The following is a 25555-nucleotide window of genomic DNA, read 5'->3' as shown; positions in this document are numbered from 1 at the left end:
TTCCACCCCCAGCTCCAGTACCACCCCAAAGACACAGCCAGACCACCTCGGGCCACACCGCGCTCTCCCTTCTGCCGGTCTGCAGCAGTCTTGCACTCAGTAAATGCTGCCTGGTACTGATAATCGCCATTTTGCAAATTAGTCTATACATACTGGTTGTAACAGCAGTAAAGGTCTTATTCTCTTCCCCCCACCGCCCCCAACACGAGAGCTGGAAGTCTTTCACTCTTTTGTTGTTCCCAAAAGACCAGCACATAGCTCGGCACACAACAGGTACTCATTCATCCATTAGTCAACAAATATGTACTGAGCACCTTACAACGTGCCAGGCACAAGCCAGGCACCATACAAGACATGCACGGCACCCACCCTCATGACGCCTACATTCTGGCCAAGGACACCGACATTAACAAGTTATACGTTTCATTACAAGCATGTGCTATGAAGAACTACAAGACTATGTTTGTTCCCGTGCATCTGGTCGGCTGCCTGCCACACACTCCTGTGCACAGACTCTCCTCTCTTCCAGCCACGACACATAAAGATGACCCTGTCTCTCAATGCTCCCGTCAAATCGACACCAGCGCAGACTCCCACACCCTCCGTGCAGGCAAGACCCGGTCACAGCCGAGTATCAGTAACTATGCAGGGTCTCCGCCTTGTGCACGGCCCAACACCGCCGGCCCCACACCAAAGGCTGCTCCGGCCAGGCTGGGGTGGGGCTGGGGAAAGGCCTTCATCCTCCTGGCAATGGGAGGGTGAAGGGCACAGGTGGCCCCACGGGGCTCTGGGACGGGGAGATCCTCTCTCCACAGAGCCCTCCGCTCCGCCTCTCCCGGCGCTATCCGGGCCTGAAGTCTGTCGCGGACCCAGACGCTCTGTCCTGGAGGCAGGTTCTTCCCACTGCGCCGCCGCCCCTCCGGTCTGGACCCCACCAGCCAGAAGCCTTAAGTCACCCCATGAAAACCCTTCCCTCCCCGCCCTCTCCTCCTCAGCCCCCAGCCCAGGATCCTCCAACCCGGAGCGCCTCTCGGACCTCGGCTGCCTGGCCCCAGGACCGCCCACGCCGAGGCCGGGCGCTCCCAGCGTCTGTGCGCCCCTCAGTCCCAGCGGCCACGGCCCGGAGGCGGAGTCACGTACCCAGGCGAAGAGCGCGGCCGCAGCAGGGGCGGCTGCCGTGGCGCTCGGCTCGCGCTCCATGCTGGAACGCTCCGACGGCACTTCCGGTGGCGGGGGCGGGTGGTGGCTGGCGCGGGGGCGGGCTCTCAGGGGGAGGGGCGGGCACGGGGGAGGGATTGGTGTCTGAGGTGTGGGGCAAGCGCGGAGGCGGAGCGGGGGCGGGGCCCGCCTGGGGAGAGGCTTGCCAAGGGACGGGCCGGCCTGGGGAGGGATTGGTGACTTGGGTGTGGGGCCGGCACTGGGAAGGGTCTGTGGTTGGAAGGGGGCCGCGCAGTGGGCGGGGCCGCTAACCTGGCGCCGGCGGGAGAGAATAAGTACCTCGCGGAGCCGCCTCCCAGTCACCCAGTCCCGGCGCGCTCTGAGCGTCTCCGCCCGCGGCCTCCGGTCTCGCTGGGACGCTCTGCCTCTCTTTCCCTCCTCCCTTCGAACTCCTTGTGTTGAGTGAAAATTCTATACGAGTGCACTACGCTCAAAAGCTCACAAAGCTCCCTCAGGTTAGAGTCCCACGACAGCCCAGAATGGCTGACAGGACGGAGATTGCATCACCCTTTGATGGGGAAGAACTTGAGCCTGGGAGGGGGTGGAAAGAGTCCTGACCCAGTGTCTTAGGGCGAACTGTCTTTGGGCCCGCTTTGGTGTGCAGTTTGCAAAATCGGAGGGAGCTTCCTGGTGGGCGAGTGTAGTGTCTTGCATCGTTGCCGTCGCCCTCAGCGCCTGGCACGGAGCGAGAACACACACCCCGACACAACTAAGGAGGCTGGTTCTCACTGACTCCTTCCCTGGGCGGCCTTCTAACCGTCAGCGCTCCCAGCATGGCCCTGGCCCGGATTCCCATCATCAAGGTAATAACTTGGATAATAACTGGATAATTTTCACCCACCAAAAATTTTCATATAAAATGGCTTTTATCAGACACCCTCATACACTACCGGTAGGAGCTAAATAAGCACAATTTTTCTGAAGGAAAATGTGGCAAAGCATATTAGGAATATGAAAATAGATACTTAGATATTTAGCTAGTAATTCCACTTCTATTCCTCTATCACAAGAAAAAAATGGAACTATGCACAAACCCTTAGACTGCAAGTTATTCATTATGGGGTTACATATAATAGTAAAGAACTTAGAAACTACCTTAAAATCCAAAATCAGATTGATTAAATTATATAGCCATGCAATTGAATACTAGGCTGCCATTAAAAACATGTTCTGGAAGATAATAAATAAGGGAAATATTCATGATATGTCATTAAAGTAAATATTATACCAATTTTACACACACACGCACACGCTGGGTGGTGGATTACAGGTCATTTTTATTTTCTTTTTTGTACTTTTTGTACATAACCCACATTTTCCAAGCCACACATTATCTGTGGGTACAAATGGGGTCACATTAAAGAAGATAATCCATATTCAGTAGTTCTTGACCCTTCTACTGACACAAGCCTCCAGTACTCATCACCGTTTATGCCTGGAGGCCCTGAGAAGTGTCTCCCCGAGCTCTTACAGTCCTTCCCATTCTTCCACTCCACCCACTCCTTGGTGTTTCTGCCTTAAGACTACTTAAGGGCAGCACCTCACCTTTATCTCTCCAGCCTGTGGCATCTTGAGAACAGGGAGGACCATGCTAATAAACATGCAAACTTTAGAAAGGCAAAGCAGCTCTTCATTCTCAAGAGAACTTGATGTGCAAAAACTATACTGTTTGCTGACTGTTTTATGAGTGGCCTTTTTTATTCTGACCATTTTTTTTTACATCTTTATTGGAGTATAATTGCTTTACAATGGTGTGTTAGTTTCTGCTTTATAACAAAGTGAATCAGTTATACATATACATATGTTCCCATATCTCATCCCTCTTGCCTGACCATTCCTTTTAAGCATGTGTGATAGTGTAAAAATGGGACCCTTCCCATCTCCATTTTGGCTAAGACCCTATGGTATTAAGTGCCAATACCTCCCACATAATAAAGTGAGGTACAAAACCACCAAAGCAGAACCTGAGAATGAGGTGTCTAGAAATCAGTGTATGGCTCCCAGGCTATGAAAGAGGTTGGAGAGGCTGAGAGAGCATTCTGATAGGATGTGTGGCGGTAGTTATCAATGTGCTGTGAGTCTTGCCCATCTCGTTTCTAAGGAAAGGCCTGCGTCAGCAGGGCCACTAAGAGAGCTTGGCATGTATCCCTCCTGATTGGGGCCGGGCAGGTTGCTGTCCAGTTCGTGCTGAGAAATGTCCAATGGCTTGTGGCCAGATAACTGCTTTGAGAGTTCAGCAAAGAGATTGATGCTTTGGAGAGGTCTTTCATGCCCAGAGGTCTTTTATGTCTTTTTTAAGACAAAGAATGTCTGAGTATCTCCCATGTGAGTGTTTCCCAAGCATGAGCAAATTGGCCAGGGGATGGTTTTAGACCCAGTCCAAGGGAATTTCTGGAGAGCTGAAGGGACACCCACAGGAGAGTTGACTACTAGATTCCTAGAGGCTGAGCGAGATGAATTCAACAGCCCAGTCAGAGAGGTGTGTTTACCCACATCAAGAGATCCCAAGAAATAAGAAGCGGGAAGGTGTTTCAAAACACCCACAGAGAATGAGTCAGCATTAAATACTTACCAAGTACAGAAAGCACATATGCCAACTCACAACAGTATCAGACCAAAAAGAACTTGCTACTCCTTACCTCTCCTCCCCACCACCATCCCCAAACCCTGGAGAAGCCAGAGGCATCCTTGTGAGCAAGAAAAAAGGAGCGAGAAAATAAAGACACAAAGCACACCTCTTCCTTTCTCAGTTCTAGAGAAGAAGAAAAACTTTAACCTTAAAATCTAATGTTTTGAACTTTTACAGAACACTGGAATTTGAAAATACTGAAATGGGGGGGGGCGTGGAGAGGGAGATTAGAAGCTAAGGACTTAGAGTGAGCAGAAAATTCAAGACAGGGACCTGAGATTTCATCCAAAGGGGCAAGAAGGAACTACCCAGAGTCAGTTTTCATAGAGAGAGGGTCTGGAAGGATACAGTTTTTTTCCAATTTCATCCCTTGAATATACATGCATCAATTTATATTAACTGTAACTTTAACTTACAGTTATATTATTATGTTATATCCCATAATACAATTCCTTGGAAGTGTTGAGATGGGTTGAAATGCAGCTACGATTTCACCTATGTACGTACCACTGAGTAGCTCTTCCCATTAGCAGCTTGGTTGAGTTGCAGTTCTTGAATGGAGCTAGATTTAAATTGGTATCACTTTCAGGTGATTTGTCTCCCCATAAGAGGAAAATATAAAGTATTTCAAGTATACAGAGTATATCTCTCTATACTATACAGGTTAGGGAATTTTTTCTTTCAGATGATCTTATTTGATCCTCTCAATATTACTGGTATGATAAGTATTGTTGGAATCGTTATTTTATAGATGAGAAAACTAAGGCTCAAAGAAGTTAAATGAGTTACTCCAAGGTCAGATTTCCACTATAAATGCAGATTAGTTAGCTACAGACCAGTTCTCTCACCAAAAACAATTAGAAAAACTGGGGGGAAATATTTTTAAAATCTGTTTCAAGTCATCGGAGAGCTATCAAAGCAGCCAGAACTTGGAGGGCCAAGATCTAAAAGCTGAGAGATTATATTTGGCACTACTTTTCTGCTTGAAGCATTTGCTAATTAGCAAGCAGTGACTTGGAGGCTAAGAAACTGGGCTGAAAGCAGCAGCTGAGAAGCTGAGAAACTGAACAGTACTTTTAGCAATTTTATGGTGTCGGGAGGTGGGGTGGAATGAGAGTAAAGAAAAGTAGGAGTCCAGGGTCCCCAAGGAGAAGCCCTGGTACACACACGTAGCTTTCCTTTGAGATCCCTAAAGGGCTGCACCGTAAGAGTAGAGGTGAACTGGAAATAAACCAGCCCTCACAAAGACTGAAACGCAGCTTCAAGTTGGCTTAATCCCTGCTAGGACTAAGGTAAGCTTCCCCTGCCATTATATGCTATCTGCTCGACGCAAAAGTTAATTCCCTCCGAAGGAAGATAAAAATCATCCAGAAGCTATGGGGATCTCTGATTAGGAGATTAATGATTCTTTACATATGGCTAATGTTTCTTTTTACAAGTCCTCTCACAACATAATTCTTACAATAACCCAGTAAAGTAGATTTAGCTCCCTTTACAGATGAGAAACATGAGACTGAGACTTTATCAAGAATTCCAAAAAGTGGTTTCTAGGTTCCAGGTGTGTTTGGCTTCCCTTACATCACATATTTGTAGGCTTTTTAAAGAAGTATAAGGAACTTACAGATTTCTGAAACTAATGAAATTGCTAATATACATTTAAATCAGTTTTTAACATACATTTGACAAAAAAAATGCTTAGTGAGAACATGAATTTTGTGTCCTTTTATTATCCAGTTGAATAACAAACTTGCAAGTCATAAGTGTATATCATATAGTAAAATAAAGACGAACTGAAATAAGACCACAGTATCTTTATACATTTCCTAGAAATTAATATATGAACTCTATTATGTGTTCCTTTAGACAATTCCAGGATTTTTAATTTTTTCAGTTTGGTAGGCAATTTAATGATGAACTATAATTCTGTACACTTTGGCATGTCATAACCACTGTATAACTCCAAATGACAGAATTGGCAGATTAAGAAATACAGGCAACTGACAACCAGATTTTGGAGCATTCTTCAAAAAGTCAGGAACATACCATCTATGTCTCTGAGTAATAACTCACTGATTAAGAATTATGAACCACACTTTTGGTTCAATTCTGTTCTCATATATTTGAAGAAATATATTTAAAATGCATGAAAACTCTAAGACTCTCAGAACTCCTCATTTACCAAATATCATAAATTCAGAGGTTAGAAGAAAGAACTGAAACCGATCATTAAATATTTCCATTATTCTGAAGATGTGAATTATAATCGTTGTGTCTTTAACATTTACTTTAGTGTGCTTTTGTCATAGAGTGATTTGAAATACCATCATTTAAAAATTCAATAACTACGATTCTTTGCAATGATCAAAGTTGTATGAAAATAACCAAACCAGATACAGTATACATGATTTGTTGTTATTTGCTATCTATCATAGTTTGCTTCATAGATTTCCTTGCAACCAAATACACTAACTATAAACGACCTAACCAATATTTCAAAAGGTTTTAGATTAGCTGACTTAGATCTATTACTATCAAAAGTATACTTAACAGTTGATCAGCTATTAAAATGTATAAGTAATGTAAAAATCTGAAGTAGCATGAATTATTCTTCCTAATTCTATTTCCTTGTATAACATAAAATGAAATAAATTTTTAAGAGTTTTTAAAATAATTTCCTTTGAGGCCTAAAAAGGATTAAAATATCTAGTTGTCTGTTGAAATAAAACATGTTAAATGGTATTCAATTTGACTATTAATGTGAAAAAATTAAGGACACGGTCTTTAAATAGCTGATTAAGAATGGGAAATTGGCTGAAAATATGACCCTTAATACAATCAATAGAAATGAGATCACTGGGAGAGGAAACTGATGGGGCACAAAATTCTGGTGGTTCTGAGTTTCTTTTTGGACCTATAGAGTTTAAGATATTTGGCAGGGCTGCCATGTTGCACAACCCCATTTCATTCTAATGAATGGTGCCACAAGAAGTTACACAACATTGGCCTAATTCATGGGACATCTAGATGGAAATATCTGGCAGGAAGCTGGATGTAAGAGGCAAAAACTCAAGACAGATGTCAGGGTTAGAATTGCAAATATGGGAGACATATGAAATAAGAAAGTCATGGACACGGATGACATCTCCCATGAACAGAGAGCAGAGAGAGAAGAGGGCTAAAGACAGAAACTTGAGGAAAGTCTTCCTTTAGTGGGTGGGGGGAGGAAAGGAGCAAACTGAAGAGACACAAGCCTATCCTGGGGATTCCAGCTTTACTGCTTTATACCAAGCCTGCTCCCTGTACTACACCACTGACACCACATAAAAGCCAGTGCTTGCAGCCTTCATTATTACAGTGTCAGTCCTAAAATGCTCTTCTTGACTTTTCTTACACCATCTCCTCCCCATTTGCCCACACTCGACTGTCACGCCTGACCTTCCTATTTATGGTCTCACCTTATACCTTGGAAATAAAGTGCTTGGCACTGCTTTTCCAACTTAAACTTTGCATGCTTCTCATCTGTCTCAGTTTGAACTCTCCCTTGGACAACACTGTCTCCTGCTAACCTGAGGATATTCTCTGGGGCTGCATGTCGGAGTTCAGGGCCTTGCAAGTTCCCTTTGGCCTCTTGAGTAGGACAGATAATGTAAAACATATGCAATGCCACAGAAAGAAAAGAGTTTCAAGGAGGATGGTCACTCGGGCAGGGGCTCCCTAGTGCCTTCAAAATAAAGTCACAAATTCTTCACCTGGACTTAAGGATTATACTCCAATCAACCTTTCTAGACTTAGATACTCCTTTTTCACTACAAGACACTACACTTGAAAATAGACTATTTGCTCTTTACCAGGTATGTTTCATATGCAAAGGCCTCTCTGCTTTTGCTCAGGCTAGCAGCAGAGACAGCTGATCCCCTATTAAATTTGGGCACGTGAATGTGACCAAGCTTGGCACAAACTCAGTTATAAGTAAGCTATTGTAGAAATAAGAGAATCTTAAGTAACAATATGGATCAGTTCCATAATAACCACCAAGGTATTGTAAGTGGTCATCGAAGTCATTTTACTCAAGAACTGGGGAAAATAAAATTAGGCTATACTTCACTAAAGCTGTTACCAAAAGAAAAAAAAACGTAGTGGCTAGAGTATCCAGGTACACATTTTCAAAGACTAATGGTCCATTAAGGAATGGGAATAGAGAAGATTGTTTGGCTGCTGTTCCTCCACAACCAGGTCATCAAGCAAAGCCACAGTTGGCCCACAGGCCTCTGAATGCTCAGATGCTTTCGGGATTAGGACTGGCAACTGTCAGATGCTCAGCTGCCTGCTGACTTTAGCAAGGGCATCACTGACAACATCAAGCTCATGCTGCAGCTCGTTCATGGCACTGGTTATGCTCTTGGTGTCCTTCAAGATCTGAATACTCCGTGTATACGGATTATACTTCACTCCAAATGGACGCCTGATTGTTTTGGTAAATTCTCTATTTAAGAAAAAAAATATGAGGCAATCAGTTTCTAGGGAGAAAATGATAAAAACCAAATACTGTCCGTTAGTTTAAAAATTAACATATCTAAATCTTGTGTATTCTTCAAGTCCTTTCTCAAATGCCATTAGGCTTTCCCTGTTCCCCTAGCTGGAATGAATTGCTCCTGAATAAAATGCAGAACAGTGTTTCATCTGTATCTCTTTAAGGCTTCCTAGTTGTTATATAGTAATTTGCATACAGTTTATTTTTCCTATTAGATTATAAACTCTCTGATAGGAAGGAATAGGAAGTAACCAATTTCTCAGTGTATCTGATTTATATTTGCAACACTGAACATCATTATAAACAATACACCCTAAATATTTACTGTGAAAGAGAGATGTGTTACAGGCAAAAGGTGCCTAGTGGGCTTCTAATTATCCAGCTGCTTGCTTCTGTGACTTGTTACCATTATTGGACCTATCTTTTACAGAGGAAAATTAAGGCATGAGGAAGATATACTTTACCTCATCTTCTCCTTTGCATCTTCAAAGCTTTCAGATACAAAGTAGACATCCTGAAAAGTTGTGATGAGACACTCCTGTTTGCAGGTAATCTTAGGATCAAAGGGCTTTACTTTGGCATGTCCAGAAAGTGCATGCTAGAGGATGAAGAGTCAGTGAATCAAAGGATACTATCTATTTTCATGATCACATTCTACACACAACTGCCAGAGCCAGCAAAACAAATGGTTTGCTATCTCTATAAACGCCCCAAGACCACTCCATTGTTCTAACACTCTTCTCCATTTAGGAGGTACCCAAGGATCTTTATTTATTTATTCCTGCATTATGGCATCTGCTTTCTACCCTACACTAGTTATTCCTATACATGACTTGTACCCACCAGCAGGTGGTAGGCTCCTTGAGAGAAAGACTGTACCTTGGACAATATTTCATGCACATCCGCCACTCAACAAACATAAGTTCATTCTTTTATTGGATAAATAATACACCTCAAAGAATTCCCTAGAAATTACTGAAGTTGTTGCTAGCACACCAAAAATGGTGAGGCAACAGCAAGACTTTGTTTTAAAATACATTTTTATTTAAAAGATATAACTATATTCTGAATAGTTATCTATATCTATTCAGAAAACTTAGGAAATAGAGAAAAATGCCTCTTAGGTAATGTTTACTGCCACCCCAAGTATTTTCCACAGTAAGCTCTTATTGAGAGCCAAAAACTAGGGCTTCCCTGGTGGCACAGTGGTTAAGAATCCGCCTGCCAATGCAGGGGACATGGGTTCAAGCCGTGGTCTGGGAAGATCCCACATGCCGCGGAGCAACTAAGCCCGTACACCACAACTACTGAGCCTGCGCTCTAGAGCCCGCGTGCCACAACTACTAAAGCCCACACACCTAGAGCCTGTGTTCTACAACAAGAGAAGCCACCACAATGAGAAGCCTGCGTACCACAACAAGGAGTAGCCCCCACTCGCCACAACTAGAGAAAGCCCACGCGCAGCAACAAAGACCCAAGGCAGCCAAAAATAATAAATAAATAAATAATAAAAATAAATAAATTAAAATCCAGAAACTATTTCAGGTCATATCAATTACATTAAGTGAATATGGTTATGTGCAAAGATTTACAGCTCTTACTTTGAGTTCACTGATGGAAGAAAGTAAGCCAGCACCGAAGACTCTTAGCTGCCCCTCTTGTTTACATAGACCAAACTCCACAGTGAAGAAGTAGCACTGCAAAATGACATCAATATTACTTTCACATCCTGAAGGACTCAATTTAAAACAAATTACAACTCTTAGTCACTGACCCAAAGTACCCTGGAATAAAATCCAAGACCCCCAGCATAGCTCACAAGTATTTCTACAATCTGACCTCGTTCCAAACCAGACTTCTCAAACTTTTGTTCCCAGAACTCTTATATACTCTTAAAAATTACTGAGGAGGGACTTCCCTGGTGGTCCAGTAGGTAAGACTCCACACTCTCAATGCAGGGGCCCGGGTTCGATCCCTGGTAGGGGAACTAGATCCTGCATGCATGCCTCAACTAAGAAGTCTGCATGCCACAACTAAAGATCCCACATGGAGAAATGAAGAGCCCGTGTGTGGCAACTAAGACTCAACACCGCCAAAATAAATAAGTAAATAAATAAATAAATAAATATTTTAAATTACTGAGGACCCCAAAGACCTTTTGTTTATGTGGGATAGAGCTAGCTATATTTACCATATTAAAAATGTAAACTGAGAAAAATTTAAATGTTTACTAATTAATGTTAAAATTATAATAAACCATTTTATGGTAACACAAATAACATTTTAATCAAAAGTAACTATATTGTACAAAAAAACGGTGAGAGGGCTTCCCTGGTGGCGCAGTGGTTGGGAGTCCGCCTGCCGATGCAGGGGACGCAGGTTTGTGCCCCAGTCCGGGAGGATCCCACGTGCCGCGGAGCGGCTGGGCCCGTGGGCCGTGGTCGCTGGGCCTGTGCGTCCGGAACCTGTGCTCCGCAACGGGAGAGGCCACAGCGGTGAGGGGCCCGCGTACCGCAAAAAAAAAAAAAGAAAGAAAAAAACGGTGAGAAAAGTTGCATTGTTTTATATTGTCACAAATCTTTTTAGTGTCCGGATTGATATTATTTAATGTCTGGCTGGAAAACAGATGGATTCTCACATCTGCTTCTGTATTAAACCTGTCACAATAGATTGTTTTGGTTCAAGCATGTGGAGAGAAGTCAGCCTCAAACAGATAAGTAGTTGGAAGACGGTTGAATATTGTAATAGCCTTCTCAGATAATTGTGGCTATTCTGCTTTGACACAACATCAAAACTCAACAAGTGGTAATTTCTTAAAGTACAGCTGTAATGTGGAATCTGAAACCATATCAATGAACTCTGTCCCTCACATTAAAATTCACTCTGCATTTTGAATGGATCTTTTACTCAAGGACCCTGTGGGGTCCCCAAACCACAATTTGAGAGCACTGTTCTAACCATCTAGCCTATTTCACACCACCTCCCCAAACCTCACACACTCTGCTCCTGCTTCTTGTCATTTCCTCAGATACACCAAGCACCTCCTGTCTTTCCTTCTGTGTCCTCATCCTGAGATGCTCTTCCTTCCTTTCCTGGCAGGTGAAAACATTACTCATCTTCCCAGGGCTGGTCCAGATGTTCATCTTCCATGAAACCTTCCACAGGCAGTTCTCTGCACTCCCAGAGCACCCTGCCTGAGCTTCTCTACAGACCTCCTTTCATTCTAACATAAGTGTCTGTGTATAAGTTCCTTGAAGGTGGGAACCAGGCCTTATTCATCTTTCTATTTCCAGCATGTTTTGTACCTAGTGCTCAAAAATATTTTTAGCATCATTTTTAAGGAATCTATCATTTTTACTAAAAAAAGAAGGTATACCAACTGTTAACATTATTGTATTCTAGTGTTCTCTGTCTCTCTGCCTTTTTTTTTTTTTTTTTTTAAAGCTCAGGTCTTCTTTGGATAAGCCTTAAATTTTTACATCTTCCTTTAATGTTTTTTTAAATTATTTAAATTAAATTAAATATGAGCAAAGACAAATTTTCTAATGCTCATCTTGAGTAGGTACTTTTAAACTACACAAATACCCACAGCCCACCCCAGTTAAAGATTACTGATCCATACAGCTATTTCCAGATTTATACCGTTGCTAGTTTTTGAACAGCCTCTTCTGAAGCTCCAAGAGAAGCCAGGCCAATTTCTTGGGAGAACTGAGCAAAACTAGGTTCAGCCAAAAGGGGGACATGACCCAAGAGTTCATGGCAGGTATCTCTGAAAAAGAGGTACAAGTTGTCACACTGTGCCATTTAACATAAATGCATAATCAACCATTCAATCAAATCAAAACCTGATCTTACTTTTATTCAAATTGATCAGGTGGTATTACTTTGGAAATGGACCACAAAGGACACTATTACAAAACCTTGGCCACTCACAAACACACATATGTAAGTTCATACAAATACGCACAGACATCCACATGTCAACCCCCCAACCCCCAAACCAGGTCTCTACTCAAATGTGACCTTCTCAGTCAGTCCTTTTCTGATCACCCTTTTCAAAGTAGAAACACCCACCCACACGCAACTCTGTCCCCTTTCCCTACTTTATTTTTCTCCATGGCACTTATAACCATCTGAATTTTATATATATATATATATATATTTACTTGTTTGTTTATTATCTATATCTCCCATTGGAATATAAGCTCTATGAAGGCAGGAAACTTTGATTTTTTTCAGTCTTACATCCCCTATGCTTAGGACAGCACTTGGCACCTAATAGGTTGTCAATTAATAATGGTAATAATAATGGTTAACATGTATAGAGCATGGATCATGTATTACATGCCAGGCACCATTCAAAATGCTTTACATGTGCTAATTCGCTTGATCCTCACAAAAAATCATGACGTAGGTACCATATCGATGGATGGATGCTGCAGTAGAAGTACTTACGGCTCTGGGGTATAGAGGGGATCTGAACTGTGTCTCACATACTGTGTGCAGTGAAAAACTCGAAAGGCTAAACCTGATAAGAAATCTCTTGGTGATAAGTAACCAGCCACAGGACGGATGGAAAAACCTGTGCGCTCTGCAAAGCAAAGGAGAAAATCTTCACTAGAATAGACAATCTTACTTTTCTTTTTAGAAAAAACTCACTAACAAGATCTATTAATTTAGATCAGAACCATTTTTGAAACTACGTCATTTTTAGCCAGTACCACCTCTTGTAGTTTCTTTGTTATCTAAACTGGATGGTGCTCTTTCATTCCCCAATACCTGAGTCTGCATGCCCACTGTAAAAGTCACCTTCCACTAGGCTGCAGTGGCTCTGGGGACCTCTATAAGCTCTGATCTTGTCCTTCATTTCAAACTCTCACACTCTGGTAATTCCAGTTCCACCCCAATGCTTTGTACTTGGATTCTCCCACTCCGATGGGCAAAAGAATTTTTCACAAAGATGGAAATGTTCAACATCTAGCCTATTGCTAGCCACTAGCCACGTGTGGCTATTGAGCCCTTGAAATGTGGCTAATGTGGCTGGGGAACTAACCTTTTGATTTACATTCATTTTATTTTTTTTAACTTTATTTTATTTATTTATTTATTTTTGGCCATACCACGCAGCATGTGGGATCTCAGTTCCCCAACCAGGGATGGAACCCATGCCCCCTGCATTGGAAGGCAGAGTCTTAACCACTGGACCACCGGGAAGTCCCTACATTCATTTTAATTATTTAAACAACCACGGTTGTCTAGTGGCCACCGTATTTGCCAGGGCAGGTAGCCCCTTCCAATTCATGTTTTGTTTGAACTGTCTTTTAATATTGGTTTCTCTCTTTGACACGTTCCCTTGAAACACCTTTAGCAACAAGCTCTGCAGCCTGCTCAAGCTCCAGACCCCAAGTGATCAGCTTTCAGTTTTGCATCTATAACAAAATATTGCCTCCAGATCTCATGCAAGTGTGATTTGATAACAACTTCTGTAGCATATGCTAGTCCATCGTTGTTAAGTCACACAAGGTCATGTGCTTTGGTTCTCTGTCATTCTTAATCACTATTTTTTTTAAATCTAGTTTTTGTAGGAACCACTTATATGAGTTCTTCCCTTGTAAAAACTATATTGCCCTCTCCTGTTTAGTTCTTAGTTTTGTGTATAGTGGTTGAGGAATGAGAATTATGGAGTTGAATAAATATGTATATTTTTATAACAGTCTATATAATAAATTCAAAGATAGTAATTTCAGATCATGATGGAAATAAGATAAACTCCCTTTGGGTCAAAAACATAATGCCTATTTTTTTCCCTAAGGTTCTAATCTGCTGAGATCAAAGGGGGATATTTATTTTTCTTACATATTGTAGATCCTGGAGATCACTGATCATTTTACTTCCTATACTAGTGAGAGAAAATAAGGAAGCCTGGACCAAGTAAGCATGATGAACTAAAAGGTGCAAAATTGTCCTTAGTCTTTGTTTATGACACATCTTCTTCTTTGAGAAAACGATAGAATCTTAGTGTGGAAAGGGGCTTCAGCGATCATTTACTCCAACCTTCCCAAAGGTGCTTGAATCTCCTCTATCACATCCCTCTAGTGGGTGTGGAACTTTTGCATGAACATCTCCATGGATGTGGAACTAACCATCTCATGAGCCTGTCCCATTTTCAAATGGCTCTTTTAACAGGATCTTGTCTGTTTCGAACTAAAATTTGCTGTTTCTATCCGACTGTCCTTTACTTCAGAGCCACATAGGAATTCCTCTATAACATAAGATGACCTTTAAATATTTAAATAAATCTATAAAGTCCCCTAAATTTCCAGGTTAAACACCCTGAGAATCCTTCAAATTTTATTTATATGATACATTTTCCAATCCTCTTACAATTCTGCTCACTTTCCTCTACATTTGCTCCAGGTTATGAACGTCCCTCTTCAAATGTGGTGCCTGGAGAATTGCCAGGACAGAATACAGAAAAATTCTGACCTCCCAAATAACTGGACTTTAGTCCTCTATTAAAAATTCTATTGTGATTGAAATGGAGTTCAATATTCCCCTTACAAAAAATTAATCATTTCATTACCTTTTAAAAAGTTTGAGACATCTTCCAATTGTGGGATATTATCTTCCCGGTATCCACAGTATTTAGAAAGCAAAGGTAAGTTTTTGAGATATTCTCTGCAGGCATGGGTTGGGTAAAGTTTGTTGAGCTCTCGGAACACAGTTCCCCAGGTCTTAATCTCCTCCTCAGTGAATTCAACGTTAGGAATGGGGTCTCCACTAATGAGATAAAGAGAAGTTATCTTGAATTAGCATCCAATAAACAGTAGCACGTATCTTGTTTTCTATTTACTATATAGGCATAATTTACTCCATTTATTTCATTAGTTCAAAGTTGAATAAGTTATTTTTATAGTACACTTACTGTTTATAGTTCATAGCCAAGTCTGCAAAATACTTTCGTCTTTTACGATAGACATTGTCTTTGAAGCCCTGATAATTAAAGAAAAGTTTTTAAATATGCATACTAAAAAATACTTAACAAATGACTTAGAAAACATTTCATTATTATTCAAGTGACTATACTGAAGGGCTATATAACTGTTATTTTGAGCAAGCACTGTTTAGAAATTTATGATCATTTTTCTTTTAAAGTCAACATTATATGACAGATTCATACGATAGTGGCTGCAAAGATAAAAGATACTATAGATTCAAAAATACTACAGTAGCTACAAAAATAAAGTAGTTTGAGGAAAAAGAAAAGCACCACCCTAGTTAAAATACATGGCTCTTTTCCAAGGGTGAGTTTTTTCTTAATCATTTGACTACATCTTCAGTTATATTCTCCTGTAATTAGTAACAAAGTAGTAATTACTAATATTTGAAATCATGGCAACTGAATCTAGCTTCAGATTTTATTGCAAAATGCAGACATATTAATCATTTGTAGAAGCAATTAATGATGAAAAGATAGAAGAGATAGTAACACTAGAATTTATACCTATGAAAAATATTTAAGAAAAAAATAGACAAAATAAGGCATCAAAAAGCAAATCTTAGGAGGAAATAGCCAATAATACAAAATAGGAAAGAAGGGGAGGACACTTGAAAGGAAAGAATGAGACTTGTGTGTTTAACACAGATTTACAAGTCCCTACTATGCACCTGGCCTTGTGCTGAAATTCAGAGAAACACAGCACAATCTGGGTCTTCAAGGAGTTTACTTTAACCAATTGTTTTGAAACAATATGGTAAGTGCCTTATTACAGACAGGCACAAAATACCACTTGAACTCAGAAAGAAACTCATAATCCAGAGTATGCGAAGAGGGTAGTGGGGGTCAGGAAAGGGTCCCTAGCAATGACTCCTAAGCTAAAAGAGGAGTGGGGAGAGCCAGGGGGAGAAGGACAGAAAGCACAGCACCAAGGACAGCGCAGAAATGAAAAACAGCATGTTGCACCTAAGAAAGTACAGGTAATCCAAAGTTACTGGAGCCTGGAGAGTGAGGTGGAGCACGGTGAAGACTAGTTATGGGTCTGCTAGTAAAGGTCTGTTTGAGAGCTTGGATTTTAGTCTTGGGGAAATTGGAAGCCGTTGGGTTTTTTTTTTTTTTAAAAAAAAATAACATCTTTATCAAGATATAACTCACATACCTTAAAACTGACATTTTAAAGTGTACAATTTAGGGGGGTTTAGGATATTCACAGTGTTGTGCAACCACCTCCACCATAATTTCAGAACATTTTATCACACTGAAAAAAAACACCCTACTCATTCGCAGTCTATCCTCATTTTCCCTCACCCCCAGCCCTGGCAAACAGTAATCTACTTCCTGTTGCTATGAATTTGCCGCTTCTGGATATTTCATGTAAAAGAAATCACACAATGTATGGCCTTTTGTGACTGGCTTCTTTCACTATCACAGTGTTTTCAAGGTTCACCCCTGTTGTAGCATGTTGAGTAATTCATGCTTTTTTATGGCCATTAATATCCATGTTGGGGACATACCATGCTTTACTTATCCATTCACCAGTGGATGGATATTTGGGTTGTTTCCACTTTTTTGCTACTATGAATAATGCTTCTATGAACATTTGTGTACAAGTTTTTGCGTGGGCTTATGTTTTCAGTTTTCTTAGATCTGTACTGAGGTAACATTGGTGATTTTTAGGCACAAGAGGGATAACGGTTATACTGAGGCTTTAGATCGTTCTAGTGACTATGAGGACAGGTTTGAGGCGGCAAGGCTGGAGGCAGGAAGACCAGTTAAGGGATGTGGTAGTAAGAATAAACAAGGAACAAATTAAAGAAATATCTTGGAGGTGAAAATCAGCAGGACTTGGTAGTAGGTCAGTAAAACTGATTTACACACCTTTCCGTAAACATGCCCCAGATTTTCTTGCCTCTGAACCTTTGCTCATTTTGCAATGAACTGTCCTTCCTCTCCATCTCTTTCCTGCCAAAATTCTTTAAGGCCAAGTTAACAAGGTTAACAAGGTTGCCTTTCTCTGACCTCTTCAGCTAGAAGTGTTTACTCTCTTGTGTATATCTCAAAGCAGTCTGTTCATGCCACTTAGCACACTTTTCATACTTAAATCTTGTATTGTGTTTATATATATGTGTGTGTGTGCTTTACTTTGTCAACTTGACTGGAAGCTCCCAGAGTGCAGGTACAGCAAATTATTAATTCCAATACTTACTCAATGAGATATTATAGAATAAATGGATGGATCGGCTGGGGTTGTCTAAGGCAGTATACGGTCACATTCACACAGCTTATAAGTGATAGAAGCTAGATTAAATCCCTGGTCTGTGCAACTCTACTGCTGACTCTCTTCTCTCCTCCCCTCCTAGGATCCTAGAGCTACATAAGAAGTCCTAATGCTCTAGACTTACTAATTCTCCAACTCATGCCTGTACTGTATCCCATATGATTTTCCAAGGAAACAGCTTCCTAATTCATCAACTGCATAATAAACCAATTATGCTGGGCAGTGTGGGTGATGATTTCCCCCTTCCTATCTTTACTCCCCTCTCCAATAGCCCATGCCCATTTTGATAGAAACCGACTGCAGATACGGTGTTCATTGTAGTGTAATTCTTGGAATAGCTCTTAGTGATACGAATTCCAGGCATGACACAGATGTTTTGGAGCCAATGAAATTGGATGCTCTTCAGTCACTTGGTTTCAAGTCCACCAACATGAAGGACTAATAACACTTCCTGAAACCCAGATTAATCAAGATCCTATTTAGTCTAGAATAAGCACTTTCTCCAGAAAAGAAAAATAATACCCTTAATTTTTTAGTTTGCTTTAACTTATTTTCATGAAAATATTTATTTAAAATATTTACAGGATGGTCAGCACCCAGTTCAGATCCATACATCAGAACTCTGTTAGCACAATGGTCCAGGTCAGAAATCTTCTTTGGAAACCAAGGAACAGTTTCCATACCTGAAAAATACAAAAAACACTAACAGTTGAAGAGACCATCTTAAATTAGTCAATAAAGAAAAAGAAATTAAGAAAGTCATAAATGCATTTGGATGAGATTTTTAATTTTAGCTTGTACGTTGAGGCACAATGTATACAAGTAAATTGGTCTAGTTTAAATAAGTAAATCTTATTCAAAGTTTTTGAGTTTAAAAATATTTTAAGCCTTAATTTCCTAAGCATTGCAGAAATGATGCACTTTAGTAATAGACCAAAGGTTCAAAAAAATTTAAGCTACATATTTAGCTAGTCTTAAAGAGTAAGGCTAATTTTTTTTTTTTTTTTTTTTTTTTTTTTTTTTTGGCAGTACGCGGGCCTCTCACTGTTGTGGCCCCTCCCGTTGCGGAGCACAGGCTACGGACGCGCAGGCTCAGCGGCCATGGCTCACGGGCCCAGCCTCTCCGCGGCATGTGGGATCTTCCCGGACGGGGGCACGAACCCGTGTCCCCTGCATTGGCAGGCGGACTCTCAACCACTGCGCCACCAGGGAAACCCCAAGGCTAATTTTTAATTAGCAAATTTAATTAAAACTCTGAATGTTTATTTTTGTTGATTAAAAGGATCTTAGAGATCATTTATGTCTTTGCCACTTTGATCTTCTCACTATCCCTCATACATACACGCTCTCCTAAAACTCTGAGATTTGTGAATGCTGGTCTTCTCCCTGGAATACCTATCCCATTCCACATCCTGCTGCACCTCATCCTTCTGTTTTCTTGAGAATATCCTTCTCCTTCAGGACCCAAATCAAATGAGCTTTCCCTGACCCTGTAGGTGGCGCTAATTCTCTATCATCTGGGTTCCCATGACTATGACTCCAATTCTCTGAAAGCTTTTACTATGTTTTACTATAATGTATCTGCATATGGCTGTCTTACAGAAAAGAATGGGAACGACTCCAGGGTAGGACTATTTCTTTTTGTATCCCCATTTCTTAGTAGAAATATCTGATACAAGTTGGTGTTCCCTAAAAATCAGCTGAACTAGTTAGACTCTGTAAAACTCTTCATTTGCCAGAGAGGTGAAGTAACTTATCCAAGATCATTCATCTCTAATGGAACAGAGAGGACTAGGACTCAATTCTTCTTGCTCCAGTTTAATGCTCTAACATACCCAGAAGTGATATTCAAGAGATTCAGCAACAAAACAACAGGGGCACCAATCACTCAAAATAGACACAAGCAGAGTCCCAGGCTCCTGCTCTATCAGGTGTTAATCTTCTAGTTGTTTGTGGTGGCCACAGGACTCCTAGGGGAGAACTGGGGGCACATGGGCTTCAGGCATGGTGAGGAGCACTTAAGGGACTCAGGGGAAAAGCTATCTGCCAGGCAGACATGGACGTAGAATCTTGATATTTTAATACCTTATACAGCCATATGAATACATAACAGATGAATATCAGCCTGATTACACCCAAATATTGTGACATAATCTGAAGGGATTATTTTAAATTTAGTACCATATATAAAATGTGACTGATTTATCCATTTGTCTCTTGCCCCAAGTAAACTGCAAGGATTTTTTCACAGTAGAAGATTTTAGATTATCTCTGTGCTACCTGAGTATCTGAAAACTGAGAAGCTTTCCATTTAGTTTTGGTGGAAGTGAGGACAAGGAAGAATATTGTATTTCATATATAGAGTATTTCACATCATAGTTGTCAGTAATTGTCAACATTCTCAACAAATTCAAATATTCACTTAATATCTGCTAGGTATCTGCCCTGTAAGAGTTACTAAGTGCTCAGGGATTGTGAACTGGAGGTTTGTGAAATCAAGAAATGCCTGATGGGGCTTCCCCAGTGGCACAGTGGTTGAGAGTCCGCCTGCCGATGCAGGGGACACGGGTTCGTGCCCCGGTCCGGGAAGATCCCACATGCCGCGGAGCGGCTGGGCCCATGAGCCATGGCCACTGGACCTGCGCGTCCAGAACCTGTGCTCCGCAACAGGACAGGCCACAGCAGTGAGAGGCCCACGTACCGAAAAAAAAAAGAAATGCCTGATGATTTGGAAACTGAGAAAACAATGGATTTCTAACTATTCTAAATTCTTTCTTGTACTCAAGTTTTCCTTTCCACTTCTCTCGCCCTTGATAAAATGTTGCTTTATAATTTTTCTTTAGCATTTTGAGCAATTACATTTTGTATCTTCTTCATTATCAGATTGTAAGCAATTTGAATAGACAGTGTTTTACTTTTACTTTCATGCCTTCAAGCTAAACATAAGATAGGACACACATTATGCACTTAATCTTCTGAGTAGTATTTTCACTTTTCAAACTTACCATCTTCCTTCACAGTAAAATTATCTGGTAGATTCACAGAGAGAACATTAGTATGAGACTTCAACAGATGAAAAATATCATTCAATTGTTCTCTATTGATATCACAATCAACAAAAATCTCAGACTCTGAGTTTCTTCTCTTTGATTTTCGGGACTCAATGTGTAATAGGTTCACATGCTTCTCCTGTGGAAAGCAGAGGATGAAGATTACACATGACTGCCTCAAATGGTTATAGTCTCTGAGAAGATTACTTCCATTACCACTAAAACTCAGTCTCATCACTTGTCATAATAGCCAAAGGGAAAAAAGGCTGTTTTTAGTGCCATCAACAGCAAAATAATTCCCCCTAAATATTAGGTACTATTCCAAAAAAGTTTGAAAAATTCATCACACCCTCCAGAATCTAATTAAATTAACACCCAGTAGAAAGTCCCTCAGATTGCCAGAACTGATTGGCCTTCAAATCAAAAGACTTAGTCTCCTAGATAAAAAGAACCCTTTGAAAATTCTCACAAATAAAGGCTAGGTTTTTTTTTAAGTGATCTAGTGTTAGTCCTTTCAAAAGAAAAGTCTCCTTTGCAATAATGTATTTAATACAATTAGATGAACAGCTTGAACATGGAATATTTAATACCTCCAATATCTTAAGCTACAAACTCAGTAACCAGCTGAATCAGATTGCTGCTTCTGATCTCTTCGCGTGCCAGCCTGAGCTGTGGGGTCCATATGTGTAAACCTGTGGGGGGAAGGTATCTTCTCTTACCAATCTGGGTGCTGAGGAAAAGCCCTGGTGACATAATCATGAAACATAAGAACCAGTCACCCAACAGTTTTCTTCATCTAAAAAACGAGAAAGTTAGAGTAGATGATCTCCAATACTAACCAGTTGAATCTAAATTAACTTAGTGAACACCTGTGTAGCCAAGTAATGGCTGTGAAGCATACAAAGGAGGGCAAGACGTACAAGGAGTTTACAATCTAGTTGACTAACACATGAAAGACTAAGAGAAAATACAAATAGTGAGTGTTCAGGCGCAGAAGATGTTCAGAAACGGAAAAAAACATCAGGAGTTTGAGGAGGTAGAAGGTTCTATGGAGCAGATAGGAGCTGAGATGAGTCTTAAAAAATAGATAGAATAGGAAGACAGAAGGGAAGAAGTAAGATTCCAAACAGGAGGAATTGTATGAGCAAAGGTAGGGATGAGATAATTATCAGGGAACATTAACTTGATAAATAAGAAAAGAGAGTGAATGTCAGGGATGTTGGGAAATTGGAATAGGCAGGGTTTATCCTGTAACGTAGAATCTATCATGGAATCAATACAAGAGAGCCAGTTACAAAATATATTGGAATTGATCAGGAGTAAAGGAGAGTTTTATTGAATCTATTTCTTATGAATTTTTAGAATAAGAGTACATTCATAAATATTTTCCGAATGATGACTTGAATAAATATAAAGCTATAAATTATGTTTTGGAGAAGAAGACACAAAATGTCAATTCTTCCTAAAGTAATCTAAAATTGAGTGCTATCAAAATGAAAAACTTGATGGAATTTGGTGAGGAAATGTAACTAAATAACTTAAAAGTTATTTAGTTTCTTTTCTTCTTACCTGGAAGAAAAGTTTAGTCAAGAAGGTCTAGGAAAATTCAGGTAGAGTTAAAGTAATAAGTGAGACATTCCTTATCAGATATTTCAATTACAGCAACAGAGGCACAGAGAGGTTAAGCAGTTTGCCCAAATGCACACAGCTAATCAGTGTAAGAGCTAGAATTCAAACTCAAGCTGTCTAGCTCCATAGTCTATGCCCTTAAAAACTATGCTGTAATCCTGTTGTACAAGAAAAGAAGAGTCAGAATAATGGATAATATAGCTCTTCTTTGAACAAGATTTACATCATCTTTATAATGAAAACACTGAAGACAGATATAGCCAAAAATTGGGGCATAACTACGTTGTGAAGATGGGGGGAAGGGAAGTTGAGGGGCCTCTGGAAAGGGAGCTGTGCCAACGAAGCTAACCCTTCACTTCCGCTGGAGAAAATCAACAGGTAATATCTACAAATGGAAAAAACAAGGAATAGCAGCAGAATAAGCATATTGCTTATAAATATGGATGCTACTATGAGAAAATATAGTTAAAAGCGTTGAAGATGCTTGCCCCCTATAGGCAGAGGATAAGTAAAAATAGGTGGATTCATGCCCACAACACCATTGCAGCAGTCAGAACGAATGAGATGGATACGTAGCTGCACGGGTAGGTCTTCAAAACACAGTGCTGAGTAAAAGAAAAAGTGCATGTACAATAACATTTATATAAATTACCAGACCATGCACATGCAGAAACTCAACATAGATTCTAAGTAACATAAAAAACAATTCAGTGTGTAGATCAAACGTATCAGAGCAGTTGTCTATCAGAAGAGAGAAATGGAGATGGAATAAAACAGGAGGAGGCTGTATACATCAGTGATGACAGTGTCCACGTGATTTAAGGAGTGTGATTAGCTCAACCCTCTGCACCTAGGTCAACATAAAAATTAAATGGAATTTAGGAATGAAGAGAGATGAAGCAGAAAACTACTATTTTCTTTATAAGCTTTATAGTGTGGGGTTGACTTTTTAAACCATGCACAAGTATTATTTGATTAAAGACAAAATAAAAAAGAAAGTTGATGGAAGAAACATAGGTATACTATTTAAAAACTCCAAGGTAATCAAAAGAAGAGCTTGCAGTAATCACGTAATTATCAAATATGGGGAGGAGAAGGAGGAAGAAGGGATGGAAGTATCAGTATCAGTATCATTCACAATAGAGAGTAAATAAATATCATGTAAATTGATAACTCAGAGAGATCAGGACAATATTTAGACATTATAAATTCACCGCTAAAAGAACTAAGAACAGAAATAGTTAAAAGAGATTGCCTCTAGGGAGTGGAACTAAGGTGCTGGGTAAAAAGTGGTGCTTTTTATCACAAACTCTTCTAGACTATTTGTTATATTTAGAATTTTAAATTCTTTGAAATATTATTTTCAAACTGCTGTTTAATAGTATATCATATGGATATAAATCTGATTTCTAAACAGCTAACATTTATTGATAATTTACTTTGAACTATCCTAAGCACTTGAAATATATTAATTTTATTAGTTCTCACAGTGACCCTGTGAGGTAGGTAGGGTTCTCATTTTATAGATGCTAAGATGAAATGCAGAGAGACTAATTAATTTGCCCACCATCACACAGCCAATAAGTGACAGAGCAAGGACTTGAACTCAGGTGGCCTGCCTTCAGGGGCTACAAGCTTAATACCGATGATGTTCTAGTAGTATAATTTAACCTGTCCCATACCTTAGGACAAATAGTTTGTTTATAATTTTTTAATTCCTATAAATAAATCTTTGTGTCTCTTAAACTGGGTTAGGTCTCCCAGTTCAATGCTATCATAGTACCTGGTACTTCTCTTTCAGGTCAGTTTACACACATGTAATCATTTGTTTACTGAAATTATTTGTTTAGTGTCTGTCTTCTCCACTAGATTATACACAACTGTGAGGGCTGGAACTGTGTCTGCTTTGTTAGGGTACACACCTTCATATCTAGCAGGACGTGCTGTACCTAGTAAGTACTCAGTAAAAATTCCTGTTCTAACTGACTGACCCTGATTTCCTCAGGATAGATTTATGGAAGTAAAATTACTGGGTCAAAATATGTGAACATTTTAAGACTCAAAATACATATTACCAGATTGTTTCCCTACACATCACATCAATTTTCCCTCACACCAAAGGTGTATTTAAATGCCAAATGCATTGAAGCTTTAACAGTAGGGAGTAGTATAATTGTAGAATCTTTGTTATTTTGCTATATAAAAAATAGCATTTAATATATTATTAATGTATCATTAAATAATATTATTAAAATTTCAATATTTCATTTAATTAAAATAAAATTAAAATTTGCTTCTTCAAAATCTGTAAAGTGAATCTTTCCTCCCCCATTTCTTTATTAGTTATTTGTACCTCCTCTTCTATAAATTGTTTGTATCCTTTGCCCATTTGATAGAATCGAGCGGTATTTTAGAAATTTAAGTGTTTAAAACATTTCTGTAGTCCACCTCTGAAGAATTTACAAATAATCTTACAGACCCATTTTATAAGAGTTTTATGCAGAAATACAGAGACTGCTTACCTGGAAGATTTTCAGTGCTTTTATAAGTCCTCCAACTTCATTCTTTAAGGAAAAAATGAGAGTTGCTCTTCCCTTTTCTAAGGAATGATCTTTGTTTTCCTTATTGTCTTCAATCATGATGAATCTGGTGTACGTCTCTAAAAATAAAGTATGAAAATAGAAAGTTCTAAAAAAAAAGTTGTACAATGTAGACAATATTTGGTAGCATAGATAATATTTGAAACAGACAATATCTGATAACATTAACCAAGTTTTAGTTTCCTCACCTGTAAAACATGGATGTACATATATACTTTGCAAAACTGTAATGAGACCACAATAAGCTAAAACATTGCCTAGCACAGTGCCTAGAATATAAAAGGCAGACAATACATGTTAGTAATCTTCTTTTTTTTCTAATCCAATCCTTTCAGGGCATGACTCAAGCCCATGGGTTGCTTGCAGTCTTCCTGACTGTTGTGGCCTGAACTGGGTACTCTTTCTCTATGAAAGCCTACCTCCTCTCCCCTTACAATTTTAGCAATTTATTGTACTGGGTTTTATTGTAGTTTCAGATGTACAACATAGTGATCCAATATTTTTATAGATTATATTCCATTTAAAGTTATTATAAAATATTGGCTATATTCCCTGAGCTGTACAATATAATCCTTGTAGCTTATCCATTTTATACATAGTAATTTGTACCTCTTAATCTCCTA

The 25555-nt window shown here is 39.7% G+C and overlaps 2 protein-coding genes across 4 annotated transcripts in view; both read right to left on the bottom strand.

Moving 5' to 3' along the window:
* The window catches only part of SERGEF (secretion regulating guanine nucleotide exchange factor), a 219968-nt gene extending 218734 nt beyond the window's left edge, over positions 1 to 1234 (bottom strand). For all 3 annotated transcript variants that reach the window (XR_009564891.2, XM_030831515.2, XM_030831518.3), the window contains exon 1: positions 1141 to 1234. Coding sequence is in view for 2 of the 3 variants with exons in the window: in XM_030831515.2 (XP_030687375.1) it covers positions 1141 to 1200 (60 nt within the window). In the remaining variant the exon portion in view is untranslated. The remainder of the gene's footprint in view (positions 1 to 1140) is intronic.
* Positions 1235 to 8155: 6921 nt separating this feature from the next.
* TPH1 (tryptophan hydroxylase 1) lies at positions 8156 to 24971 on the bottom strand. Its single transcript, XM_030831521.2, has 10 exons — positions 24855 to 24971; positions 20659 to 20842; positions 18236 to 18336; positions 15304 to 15371; positions 14962 to 15158; positions 12834 to 12969; positions 12021 to 12147; positions 9980 to 10075; positions 8843 to 8976; positions 8156 to 8330 (listed from the first exon to the last, which is right to left on the bottom strand). The coding sequence occupies exons 1-10, from the start codon at positions 24969 to 24971 to the stop codon at positions 8156 to 8158; spliced, it is 1335 nt and encodes a 444-aa protein (XP_030687381.1).
* Positions 24972 to 25555: the final 584 nt, after the last annotated feature.

The sequence above is a fragment of the Globicephala melas genome, chromosome 8, assembly GCF_963455315.2.
Source record: "Globicephala melas chromosome 8, mGloMel1.2, whole genome shotgun sequence".
NCBI classification, from domain to species: Eukaryota; Metazoa; Chordata; class Mammalia; order Artiodactyla; family Delphinidae; genus Globicephala; species Globicephala melas.
This window is presented reverse-complemented; position numbering and strand designations above follow the sequence as displayed.